Below are 12,166 nucleotides of genomic sequence, written 5' to 3'. Positions count from 1 at the left end.
TGTTTGCGTGCGTGGGCGAGCAGGAGGGGAGACGGTCACCCCATGGTTCCCTCGTCTCCTGAAGGGCCGGGAGGGGGGGGTGGGGTGGGGCGGGTTAAACAGAGAGCACAGCGGGGGAGGCCTGTCTGGGGACCAGCTTGTCCACGCCCGGGGTCACCAAGCCCATCGCCGCCATCTTGCACAACGACACAACGGATGCCTTTATATATGTCCCAAAAAAACACTCTTCAGGAAAATATTTTAGTTTGTCCATAAATTCCACAAGGCGGTCTGATCAGGCAGTCAGAGCAATGATATCCCATCTGCTGCAGCTAGATTACAGTAGAATTCAGGTCAGCCTACTAATCCGACTTTCATTTCATAAAACTTGTTTTCTGATCTGACTGCTCCCGTCAGCTGTCAGCGGTCTTCAGAAACTTTCCCTCCATTTTATCTCAGGCATGCAAAGTAAACAGAAGCAAGGCAAATCATTAGCCTTATTATACTGATCGATAGGGTCGTATTTGGATTTGTTTATCTGATTTCTTTAATGACTCTCGAGGCGTGTCCTTGTGATTATATTTGTGGACGTCCCCTACCCAGGACCAGCCTGTGGAACCGGCTGCCACGTGCCCTCAGCTTGCCCTCTTTGGGCGGAGATGGAAACGAACAGGCTACATAAATCATCTTCATCCCTCCGTGGTGCATGAGCGTTTTGACATCATACAAACAGGTCGTCCTGGCGTGCCTTTTCTTTGAGATCAGTTTTATTGAAAGGGGAAAGTCTGCCAAACAGAAGTAGCACATACAATTCCAGGCTACAGCTGACTGTGGAGCCAAATTAAAATCCTGGGTCCGTTGGTTCTGTCCGTTCAGGTCCCACATCTAGTTTCCAAATTTGAAATGTTTCTCCATGCATTTAAATTCAACGACCGTCTGTGGTCGTATATCCCGTGATCACGAGCTCTGCTGGGCACACAGCCGTGCGTATTCGCTTTGATCCGTTTGCCTGCGCGATAACAGCCTCTGAACTCTTTATGATTATTATTTTCAGATTTAGAAACTTAAGTTCTTTTCACTTCACCCTTTCAGGAAAAAAACGAAAGAAAACAACAAATGCGAAACGCTTGAAAATGCGTTAAAATAGTTGATCCCGTTCCGCGCCCGCTCGTTCAGTCACGCTCTTCTACTGCCGTAGCTGTCGCCTCTTTTATCGCTGTTTTCCTTCTAAAGTTTCACCGGATAGATGTACCATGCCACCCCAGCCTCGCCGAGCCCTGGCGGCTTGTTGGCCGTCACTGGTACAGGTAGGATGGAGGGAGAACCAGGTTCTGATCATGTCCAGGCGCGCTGTTATCCACACACTCAGCTGCGCGCGGGGGTCTCGGTTGTGTCCAGCCGTTTCTGCACAACGCGAGAGAGATTGGGCATTGGTGCTGTGTGTGTGTGTGTGTGTGTGTGTGTGTGTGTGTGTGTGTGTGTGTGTGTGTGTGTGTGTGTGTGTGTGTGTGTGTGTGTGTGTGTGTGTGTGCGTGCGTGCGTGCGTGTGTGTGTCGGGGGTGTAATTTAGACTCGTTAAAATAGACTCAGTCTTTTATCCAGGTTACATTCAGACATATTGGTGTAGTTTTATACGTAAGCCCTAGGTTGTTGCACATGAATACATCTCATAAATAATTCCTCTCAAACCACGAATGTGGTCGATTTATTATTGTGAAACATACAATTATCTAGACCTTCAAATGAACTTGTCTTCTGTAGAGAACTGTAACCTCAAACAGGTGCGATGAGGCCATCTGCTGGTCAACAGCCGAATTAGTGATTGTCATTTTGTGTATTTATTAAGCCATTTTCAACATGAATTTAATTTCACATCACATGTGTACATAGATCCCACTTGTCCATGTCCACTTGTGTGCCTTTGTGTTTGTGTGTGTGTGTGTGTGTGTGTGTGTGTGTGTGTGTGTGTGTGTGTGCGTGTGTGTGTGTGTGTGTGACTAATGTGTGGAGACAAGTCTGTTAGGCCCTGACAGATTTTACAACCACGTCTCCCTGTAGCACCAAGCCTGTTGTGAAAGGTTCTGCCCCAGCCCTGTCTCTGTGTCACCACACACACACACGCACACATACACACCAGACACATACATCACACACACACATACACACCACACACCCGCACACACACATACATACCAGACACATACACACCACACGCACCCACACACATACACACACACACATACACACCATATATATGATATATATATATCTATATAATACTAGACAGATCACCAAGGAACTCCTACAGAACATGACAGCACATGGGAGCCAATCACAGATGTAACAATAACCAGTATAATGATAAACCGGCATAAAATGTGATTACATTTAGAGTGATAAATTATAATTAAAACCATGTTCATGGCGCTTTGAAAAGCTCACTGTAAATACTGTCCAGCATCAACTTAAGTTAGCAACAGTCTCCAAGATGCCTTATTTTAATGTTTATGCGAACAAAAATTATGTCTCTGATGATTCCTTCTTCAACCACAGCACAACACTTGATATACCTCGTTCTCTGGTTTTTATAAGAACGACTAGAAAAGGCCACTGGGAGAGAGCATATCACCTCCATGACACCTGTGTGACCCATAGGAGAGAGCATATCACCTCCATGACACCTGTGTGACCCATAGGAGAGAGCATATCACCTCCATGACACCTGTGTGACCCATAGGAGAGAGCATATCACCCACATGACACCTGTGTGACCCATAGGAGAGAGCATATCACCTCCATGACACCTGTGTGACCCATAGGAGAGAGCATATCACCTCCATGACACCTGTGTGACCCATAGGAGAGAGCATATCACCTCCATGACACCTGTGTGACCCATAGGAGAGAGCATATCACCTCCATGACACCTGTGTGACCCATAGGAGAGAGCATATCACCCCCATGACACATGTATGACCCATAGGAGAGAGCATATCACCCCCATGACACCTGTGTGACCCATAGGAGAGAGCATATCACCCCCATGACACCTGTGTGACCCATAGGAGAGATCATATCACCTCCATGACACCTGTGTGACCCATAGGAGAGAGCATATCACCCCCATGACACCTGTGTGACCCATAGGAGAGAGCATATCACCCACATGACACCTGTGTGACCCATAGGAGAGAGCATATCACCTCCATGACACCTGTGTGACCCATAGGAGAGAGCATATCACCCACATGACACCTGTGTGACCCATAGGAGAGAGCATATCACCTCCATGACACCTGTGTGACCCATAGGAGAGAGCATATCACCTCCATGACACCTGTGTGACCCATAGGAGAGAGCATATCACCTCCATGACACCTGTGTGACCCATAGGAGAGAGCATATCACCTCCATGACACCTGTGTGACCCATAGGAGAGAGCATATCACCCCCATGACACATGTATGACCCATAGGAGAGAGCATATCACCCCCATGACACCTGTGTGACCCATAGGAGAGAGCATATCACCCCCATGACACCTGTGTGACCCATAGGAGAGATCATATCACCTCCATGACACCTGTGTGACCCATAGGAGAGAGCATATCACCCCCATGACACCTGTGTGACCCATAGGAGAGAGCATATCACCCCCATGACACCTGTGTGACCCATAGGAGAGAGCATATCACCCCCATGACACCTGTGTGACCCATAGGAGAGATCATATCACCTCCATGACACCTGTGTGACCCATAGGAGAGAGCATATCACCCCCATGACACCTGTGTGACCCATAGGAGAGAGCATATCACCCCCATGACACCTGTGTGACCCATAGGAGAGAGCATATCACCCCCATGACACCTGTGTGACCCATAGGAGAGAGCATATCACCCCCATAACACATGTGTGACCCATACATCTCAGTTTACCCAGGGCGGGATTAGAACCCATGTCTCCCTCGTGGGAGGTGGACGCGCTGTCAGTTGAGCCAATAGGGACGTCCCTCTTGGAGGGACTGTCAGCGCTCCTTTGAGGAGTGAATTTCACCAACTACTCCACATTTCACTCGGTTCCCGTGGGGATTATTGAAGTTCAACTACCACTGCAGGAGAATCCCACACCAAGGCCAGCCGGAGTAGGCATGGGTGAAAACTTTCCATGGCAAAATTACCCATGATGCACGTCGTGGGCTGTTCTAGTTCTGAACTGCTCTGAAACTACTCTGCAGAAAGCGCAAGATCCTGACTCCTGACTGAGTCATACAACCACTGCTACTCGGACACAATTGTGAAATGTATTCACCATTACGAAATTCACAAGAGATATTATTTCCCATTAAATCAATCAATTTAATGTTCATACATTTTATTTTCATTTGGATCCGCTCCAAAGTGTACCTGGTTCTTGGTTGGCCCATGCTACTGCTGACCAGACCCCTGAGAGGGCGGAGTTAAGGAAGTCATTGCATCATCATTAGATTTTAACTCATTTATCATCACACTTTACCACGATTAGGAAAATAAAGGTATTTGTCTTCGGCTTTTGTGTGTAATGAGCTTGGCCCCCTAGTCACAACATGGCTCCTCATCGCCACGCCATCCATTCCACTGACCCAGTTCTGTCTCTGATATTCTCTCTCTCTCTCTCTCTCTCTCTTTCTCTCTCTCTCTCTCTCTCTCTGTAACTCTCTCTCTCCATCTCTCCCTCTCTCTCTCTGTAACTATCTCTCTTTCTCACACTCTATTTCTCTCTCATTTTCTCTCTATCTCTGCCTCTGTCTCTCTTTCAATTAAATGGAATGCACTTCAAAGGGTTTACTGACATGGGAACATAATGTTTACATTGTCAAAGAAAAAAACAACTATAAATTAAAACAAAACAAAATAACAGAAACAATTACACTGAAAAGTTAACTCCCTGCTCAGATAACCAGAGTGCCACCTGGGACTTAAAGGAGTAGTAAAGGGAAAATGCATGTTTAGCCCTGTTTTAAGGTTACTTATGATCATATACAATGATCAAAACGTTGACTAAACTAGCACTGTGCTCTACCATCGTTTTGGTCATACAATGGATGTGCCCACCCACATCCGCTGTATGACCAAAACGGTGGTAGAGGAATTATCAGACTTTCTCAAAAGTGCTAGTTTTGTCAACATTTTGATCTGAACCATTGTATATGATCATAAGTAACCTTAAAACAGGGCTAAACATGCATTTTCCCTTTACTACTCCTTTAACTTACCATTATCCCCCATCAATATTATATGGGGTTTTCAGGAAGAACAAAATATGTTGTTGAATACTATTGTGTTGCTTGGAAAAGCATTCATATTATTGTAAAAAAAAATACAAATAAAAAACTTTACATGAGGCCCTTCATATTGTTTCTTAAACATCATTATTTATTAATGAAGATAATGTAAAAAAAAAAAAAAAATAGCAGATATAAATAGATGGAACATTTTGGCAATATCAAGAAATTGGGATGAAAAGCTTAATTAGCCTTTATTCTTATTTTGTGCTGCTATAGAGCATATTGTATTTTGTATTGTTTTTCTTTTCTTCCTTTTAAAAATTAAAAGATACAAATCTTTGGTTTTCTTATGAAGATTTCATATGTATGCATGTATATTTTGTACACATTATGTATTATGTATTAGTTTTATATGTAATGATTGTTTTCTTTGTATTTGTGTAAAATAAATAAATAAATAAATAATAAATAAATCTCTCTCTCTCTCTCTATATATATATATATATACACACATATATATGTATATATACAAAAATATATATATATATATACACACATATATATGTATATATACAAAAAACAATTACACAAATATTTTAAAGAAATACATTATGTGCAAATAGTTGAAGTCCAGGGCAAGAGTAAAGATAAGTGGGTAAAGAAGATAATAGAGATGCATTAATAGTTGGTTCAGTGTTTAATAGTAGTTGAAGTAGCCTATGAAGTAAAAGACTGATATATGAGTTGCATTTCCAGTGGGGTGTGTTCCACCAGTTGCCCTTTCTTATCTCAACAGATACAGCTGCTGTGATTGCACATTTCCATATTTCACCTAACAGATATAGGAGTTTGTCTATTCGGTTTGTTTTCAAATACTTTGTTGGTCTCTCACTCTCCTCTCTCTCTCTCTCTCTCCTCAGTGGCATGTTGTGAGACGGTCTCTCCTCCTCCCTCTCTCCCTCCGTGTCCAGCCAGTGTGAGACAGACCAGCCCTGCTGATCCCCCCTGGAGCGAAAACCACCAGCAGATATCCGGGGTGTGGGGGGGGGGGGGGATGTAGGGGGTGGTTTCTGCCTACGGCTGTGCTCTAAAGCAGCTGCCCCCCCTTCACACACACACACACATACACACACACTACCAGAGGGTTCGGGCTACATTCACCAGTTCATTTTTTGATATTTCTGCCATCTGTCAGCCGCTGCATATGCTTCTCTGAAGGAAGCACCACGGAGGCCGCTGGCACAACAGAACAACAATATCAACACCAACAAAACAACAACATCAACACTGTCCCAACACACCCACTACATTCTCATAAAGCTCTTCAATCCTGTCATGACGCCATAACAGCCAAGTTGGCCTATTTTTCATTCTGACAGTGAACTAATCATGGGAGATTAGGCTACAGCATGAAGTATGGTTATAATAGCAAGGTTACAATTACAATCCTCAGCTAGCCCTAGGGCCACACATGGCCATGTAAAAACACCGGCGCTATCGTCAACAGGCTATTGTGTATCACAAAATGTAGGTATTTCTTGTCTAAATACACAGCAGAAATTGAAGATTGGATTAACGTTTATTAAAAATGTCAATGAAAGTCAATAACCCCATTCAGGTAGTGAAGGGTCATGATGGAAGGGTCAAACACCTTCATTACTACAGGGGTCAAACACCTTCATTACTACAGGGGTCAAACACCTTCATTACTACAGGGGTCAAACACCTTCATTACTACAGGGGTCAAACACCTTCATTACTACAGGGGTCAGGGCGACGGGCCTGTAGTCATTTAGGCCAGTGATCCTTGTTGTCTTGGGGACGGGGATGATGGTGGAGGTCTTACAGCAGGCTGGTAGCCTACAGGGCATGTCTCTAGTGAGGTGTTGAAGATGTCAGTGAACACCAGGAACAGCTGATCAGCGCAGAACGTCAGCATGGATGGGGAGACAGACCCTGTATGGATATTGTTAATATATTGCATGGTTTCATATTAGACAAAATATGAAATGATATGAACAATATTATTTGCTGTAATGTAGTATTGTGCATTGGTTAGTGACACAAGGTCAGAGGCTATATCATTACACATCACCTAACGCAGGAAAGCTTATCCACTATGACCGCAGCGTGTGGACAGTAGGTCGGAACAGGATAGAGGAGAAGGTCAGAACAAGGTTAAGGAATGGTCACCAGCCTCACCTCCCCACCCTCTCTTCCCTCTCCGCCCCCCCCCCCCCCCCCCCTCCTCTCCACGTCCCACCTTATTCCACTTTCCTCCCCTCTCTGCCAACGAGGTCCTCAACCTTGTAACATCTACTGTAACTGCCCCACCACGTGCCCCCTGGTTCATGGTAGGGAAGCATGATGCAGGAAGATGTGCACACTGTGGTGAGGAGGAAACAGTTGATCATGTTTTATTGTACTGCCATATGTATGTTTCAGAGAGGGGGGTCTTATAGCAAGCTCTAACTGTGGTGAGGGAGGACAACATCAGGGATGTCCAAATGTTTGGGAGATGTTTGCTGGAAACCCTTTTTGGGATATTTAAAATCAACTACGCTGCTCTATAGAATCAGAGGACAAGGGTGTGATATTGTTCTTCAATTGTGTTATGACAGAGTTGAAGGGTTAGCCTGTCGTTTTAGTCCATACTACAGACCAGTGGGTGGTGGTAATGCACCTAAACGTTGTTTACCAACCGCCAATAAATAACCCCAAGAAGAAGAAGCCTGTGGCTGCACTAACACTATACGGACAGCAGAGGGAGGCATGATATTCCTGCTTGTACATGTTGTATACTCAGTCGCATGATGTGAGCGGAGGCTCTTCTTCTGCGCAGGATACAAACGTCACACTCCTGTCAGCGCGGTAAGTCTACAAACTTTCACTTTATCTACTATTTCGATTGAAGTGCGTGTGTCGAACTGAAACACCCCGCAGCAAACAACTGTATTGTGAGGTCCAGAGAACGTTGCTAAAAACATTTAGTGCTCGACAACTAGACATAGTTTAACGTTAGCTCCGTGTATACATCCTGGCTAACTAGCAAGGTGCTGATTGCAGAATCCAAGAAAGCTAACTAGCAGGCTAACTTACGTTTAAAGTACGTTAGTAACGTTACTGTTTATATTATAACAGAGCCCTCCGCTGACTGGCGCGTTACTGTAATGTAAATTCGCCAGTGGGCTCTCGACTTGACTGCAGGCACATTGTACTGGATGTTTTCATCAACCTGCAGTGTTTGTCATCTAGGTCACCTGCCTTTAGCCAGCGCGTCATCAGATGCAAAGAGATGTCGAAGATCGAGAAGATGAGTATCCTGGGGGTGAGGAGCTTCGGGGTGGAGGAGAAGGACAAGCAGGTCATCAGCTTCTTCAGCCCGCTGACCGTGCTGGTGGGACCCAACGGGGCTGGCAAAACGGTGGGTGCTTTCACTGTGTGTGTCGGCATCAGCCACACACCTGGAGAGTTCTGTTGTTCCCACACACTGCACTACCCATCTGAAGCAGAGTAGCCCGGCGGTGACTTCAACACCCAAAACATAGCTCTGAGACCCCAGGGTATTGCTCTTTGGTCTATGGTAGATATTTGGGTTCCCATGTGTCAGGCCAGTGGTTCAAATCCCCAGTTACACATAGCTACAGTAACGTTAGGTTGTGATTGTCATCTTCCTGTTGTGTCCTAGACCATCATTGAGTGCCTGAGGTACATCACCACGGGGGACTTCCCTCCAGGGAGCAAGGGCAACACATTCGTCCACGACCCCAAGGTGCACATCACACACACACACATCACACACACATCACACACACATCACACACACATCACACACACATCACACACACACACATCACTCACACACACGCACACACACACACACACACACACACAAAGCCATAGTGTGTTTCCATGCCGTCCAGGACGCCCACGAGACAGACGTCCGGGCCCAAATCAGGCTGCAGTTCAGCGATGTGAACGGGGAGAAGGTGGCAGTGCAGAGGTCCATGCAGAGCACCCAGAAGGGCAAGAAGACGGAGTTCAAAACCCTGGAGGGGGTCATCACCAGGATCAAGTGGGTCCAGCTCCTCTGTGTCTGGCTCACTCACACTCTCTCTCTTTGTGTCTGGCTAACTCACACTCTCTCTCTCTCTGTGTCTGGCTCACTCACACTCTCTCTCTTTGTGTCTGGCTAACTCACACTCTCTCTCTCTCTGTGTCTGGCTCACTCACACTCTCTCTCTTTGTGTCTGGCTAACTCACACTCTCTCTCTCTCTGTGTCTGGCTCCCTCACTCTCTCTCTCTGTGTCTGGCTCACTCACACTCTCTCTCTGTGTCTGGCTCCCTCACACTCTCTCTCTCTCTGTGTCTGGCTCCCTCACACTCTCTCTCTCTCTGTGTCTGGCTCCCTCACACTCTCTCTGTGTCTGGCTCCCTCACACTCTCTCTCTGTGTCTGGCTCCCTCACACTCTCTCTCTCTGTGTCTGGCTCCCTCACTCTCTCTCTGTGTCTGGCTCCCTCACACTCTCTCTCTGTGTCTGGCTCCCTCACACTCTCTCTGTGTCTGGCTCCCTCACACTCTCTCTCTGTGTCTGGCTCCCTCACTCTCTCTCTGTGTCTGGCTCCCTCACACTCTCTCTGTGTCTGGCTCCCTCACTCTCTCTCTGTGTCTGGCTCCCTCACTCTCTCTCTGTGTCTGGCTCCCTCACACTCTCTCTCTCTGTGTCTGGCTCCCTCACACTCTCTCTCTGTGTCTGGCTCCCTCACTCTCTCTCTGTGTCTGGCTCCCTCACTCTCTCTCTGTGTCTGGCTCCCTCACACTCTCTCTCTGTGTCTGGCTCCCTCACTCTCTCTCTGTGTCTGGCTCCCTCACTCTCTCTCTGTGTCTGGCTCCCTCACTCTCTCTCTCTGTGTCTGGCTCCCTCACACTCTCTCTCTGTGTCTGGCTCCCTCACACACTCTCTCTCTGTGTCTGGCTCCCTCACTCTCTCTCTCTGTGTCTGGCTCCCTCACTCTCTCTCTGTGTCTGGCTCCCTCACACACTCTCTCTGTGTCTGGCTCCCTCACTCTCTCTCTGTGTCTGGCTCCCTCACACTCTCTCTCTGTGTCTGGCTCCCTCACACTCTCTCTCTGTGTCTGGCTCCCTCACTCTCTCTCTGTGTCTGGCTCCCTCACTCTCTCTCTGTGTCTGGCTCCCTCACACTCTCTCTGTGTCTGGCTCCCTCACTCTCTCTCTGTGTCTGGCTCCCTCACTCTCTCTCTGTGTCTGGCTCCCTCACTCTCTCTCTGTGTCTGGCTCCCTCACACTCTCTCTGTGTCTGGCTCCCTCACACTCTCTCTGTGTCTGGCTCCCTCACTCTCTCTCTGTGTCTGGCTCCCTCACTCTCTCTCTGTGTCTGGCTCCCTCACACTCTCTCTCTGTGTCTGGCTCCCTCACTCTCTCTCTGTGTCTGGCTCCCTCACTCTCTCTCTCTCTGTGTCTGGCTCCCTCACTCTCTCTCTGTGTCTGGCTCCCTCACACTCTCTCTCTGTGTCTGGCTCCCTCACTCTCTCTCTCTGTGTCTGGCTCCCTCACACTCTCTCTCTGTGTCTGGCTCCCTCACTCTCTCTCTGTGTCTGGCTCCCTCACACTCTCTCTCTGTGTCTGGCTCCCTCACTCTCTCTCTGTGTCTGGCTCCCTCACTCTCTCTCTGTGTCTGGCTCCCTCACTCTCTCTCTGTGTCTGGCTCCCTCACTCTCTCTCTGTGTCTGGCTCCCTCACTCTCTCTCTGTGTCTGGCTCCCTCACTCTCTCTCTGTGTCTGGCTCCCTCACTCTCTCTCTGTGTCTGGCTCCCTCACTCTCTCTCTGTCTGGCTCCCTCACTCTCTCTCTGTCTCTGGCTCCCACACTCTCTCTCTGTGTCTGGCTCACTCACACTCTCTCTCTCTGTGTCTGGCTCCCTCACTCTCTCTCTGTGTCTGGCTCCCTCACTCTCTCTCTGTGTCTGGCTCCCTCACTCTCTCTCTGTGTCTGGCTCCCTCACTCTCTCTCTGTGTCTGGCTCACTCACACTCTCTCTCTCTGTGTCTGGCTCCCTCACTCTCTCTCTGTGTCTGGCTCCCTCACTCTCTCTCTGTGTCTGGCTCCCTCACACTCTCTCTCTGTGTCTGGCTCCCTCACACTCTCTCTGTGTCTGGCTCCCTCACTCTCTCTCTCTGTGTCTGGCTCCCTCACAATCTCTCTCTGTGTCTGGCTCCCTCACTCTCGCTCTCTGTCGCTCTCCCCATCTGTATTTGTCATCGTTCTCCCTTTTTATCCATCTCTCTCTCTCTCTTATTCTGTTTGTCTTTATTCTCAGATGTGATAGCCACTGACCCTCTTGCTCTCTTAACTTTCCCTCCCTCTCTCCCTCTCTAGGCATGGTGAGAAGGTGAGCCTGAGCTCCAAGTGTGCGGAGCTGGACCGGGAGATGGTCTCAGCCCTGGGCGTGTCCAAGGCCGTCCTCAACCACGTCATCTTTTGCCACCAGGAGGAGTCCAACTGGCCGCTCAGCGAGGGCCGGCCCCTCAAGCAGAAGTTTGACGACATCTTCTCAGCCACCAGGTAGCCTTGTGATGGCAGGCAGGCCAGTGGTCAGCGCCCTGCGGAGAGGGAAGGTCTCCCACACAACTTCCCTTCTCCGTTCCCTACACTGGCTCCCTGTAGCGGCTCACATCCAGTTTAAAACTCTGGCGCTAGCCTACAGGGCAATGAAAGGAACAGCCCCCTCCAGGCCATGGTCAAACCCTATACACCCTCCCGACCGCTATGCTCTGCGGCCTCGGGGCGACTGGTTGCCCTGTCACTCCGAGGCCCCTGTGGTCAATCGACGCGGTCACGGCTCTTCTCTGTCCTGTCCCTGCAATAGTGGAATGAACTGCCCACTGATGTCAGGACAGCA

The 12,166-nt window shown here is 48.0% G+C and overlaps 1 protein-coding gene across 1 annotated transcript in view; it reads left to right on the top strand.

Moving 5' to 3' along the window:
• The first annotated feature begins 8,069 nt into the window (after positions 1–8,069).
• Positions 8,070–12,166, top strand: part of rad50 (RAD50 homolog, double strand break repair protein) — a 37,833-nt gene continuing 33,736 nt past the window's right edge. The window contains exons 1-5 of the mRNA XM_084444424.1: positions 8,070–8,116; positions 8,501–8,669; positions 8,934–9,017; positions 9,169–9,320; positions 11,644–11,829. Of these exons, the coding sequence (XP_084300550.1) occupies positions 8,541–8,669; positions 8,934–9,017; positions 9,169–9,320; positions 11,644–11,829 (551 nt within the window). The 5' untranslated portion in view covers positions 8,070–8,116; positions 8,501–8,540. The remainder of the gene's footprint in view (positions 8,117–8,500; positions 8,670–8,933; positions 9,018–9,168; positions 9,321–11,643; positions 11,830–12,166) is intronic.

Source organism: Borostomias antarcticus (genome assembly GCF_949987555.1).
Source record: "Borostomias antarcticus genome assembly, chromosome: 1".
Lineage (NCBI taxonomy): Eukaryota > Metazoa > Chordata > Actinopteri > Stomiiformes > Stomiidae > Borostomias > Borostomias antarcticus.
The sequence above is the reverse complement of the archived record's forward strand: the minus strand, read 5'-3'. Positions and strand labels throughout refer to the sequence as shown.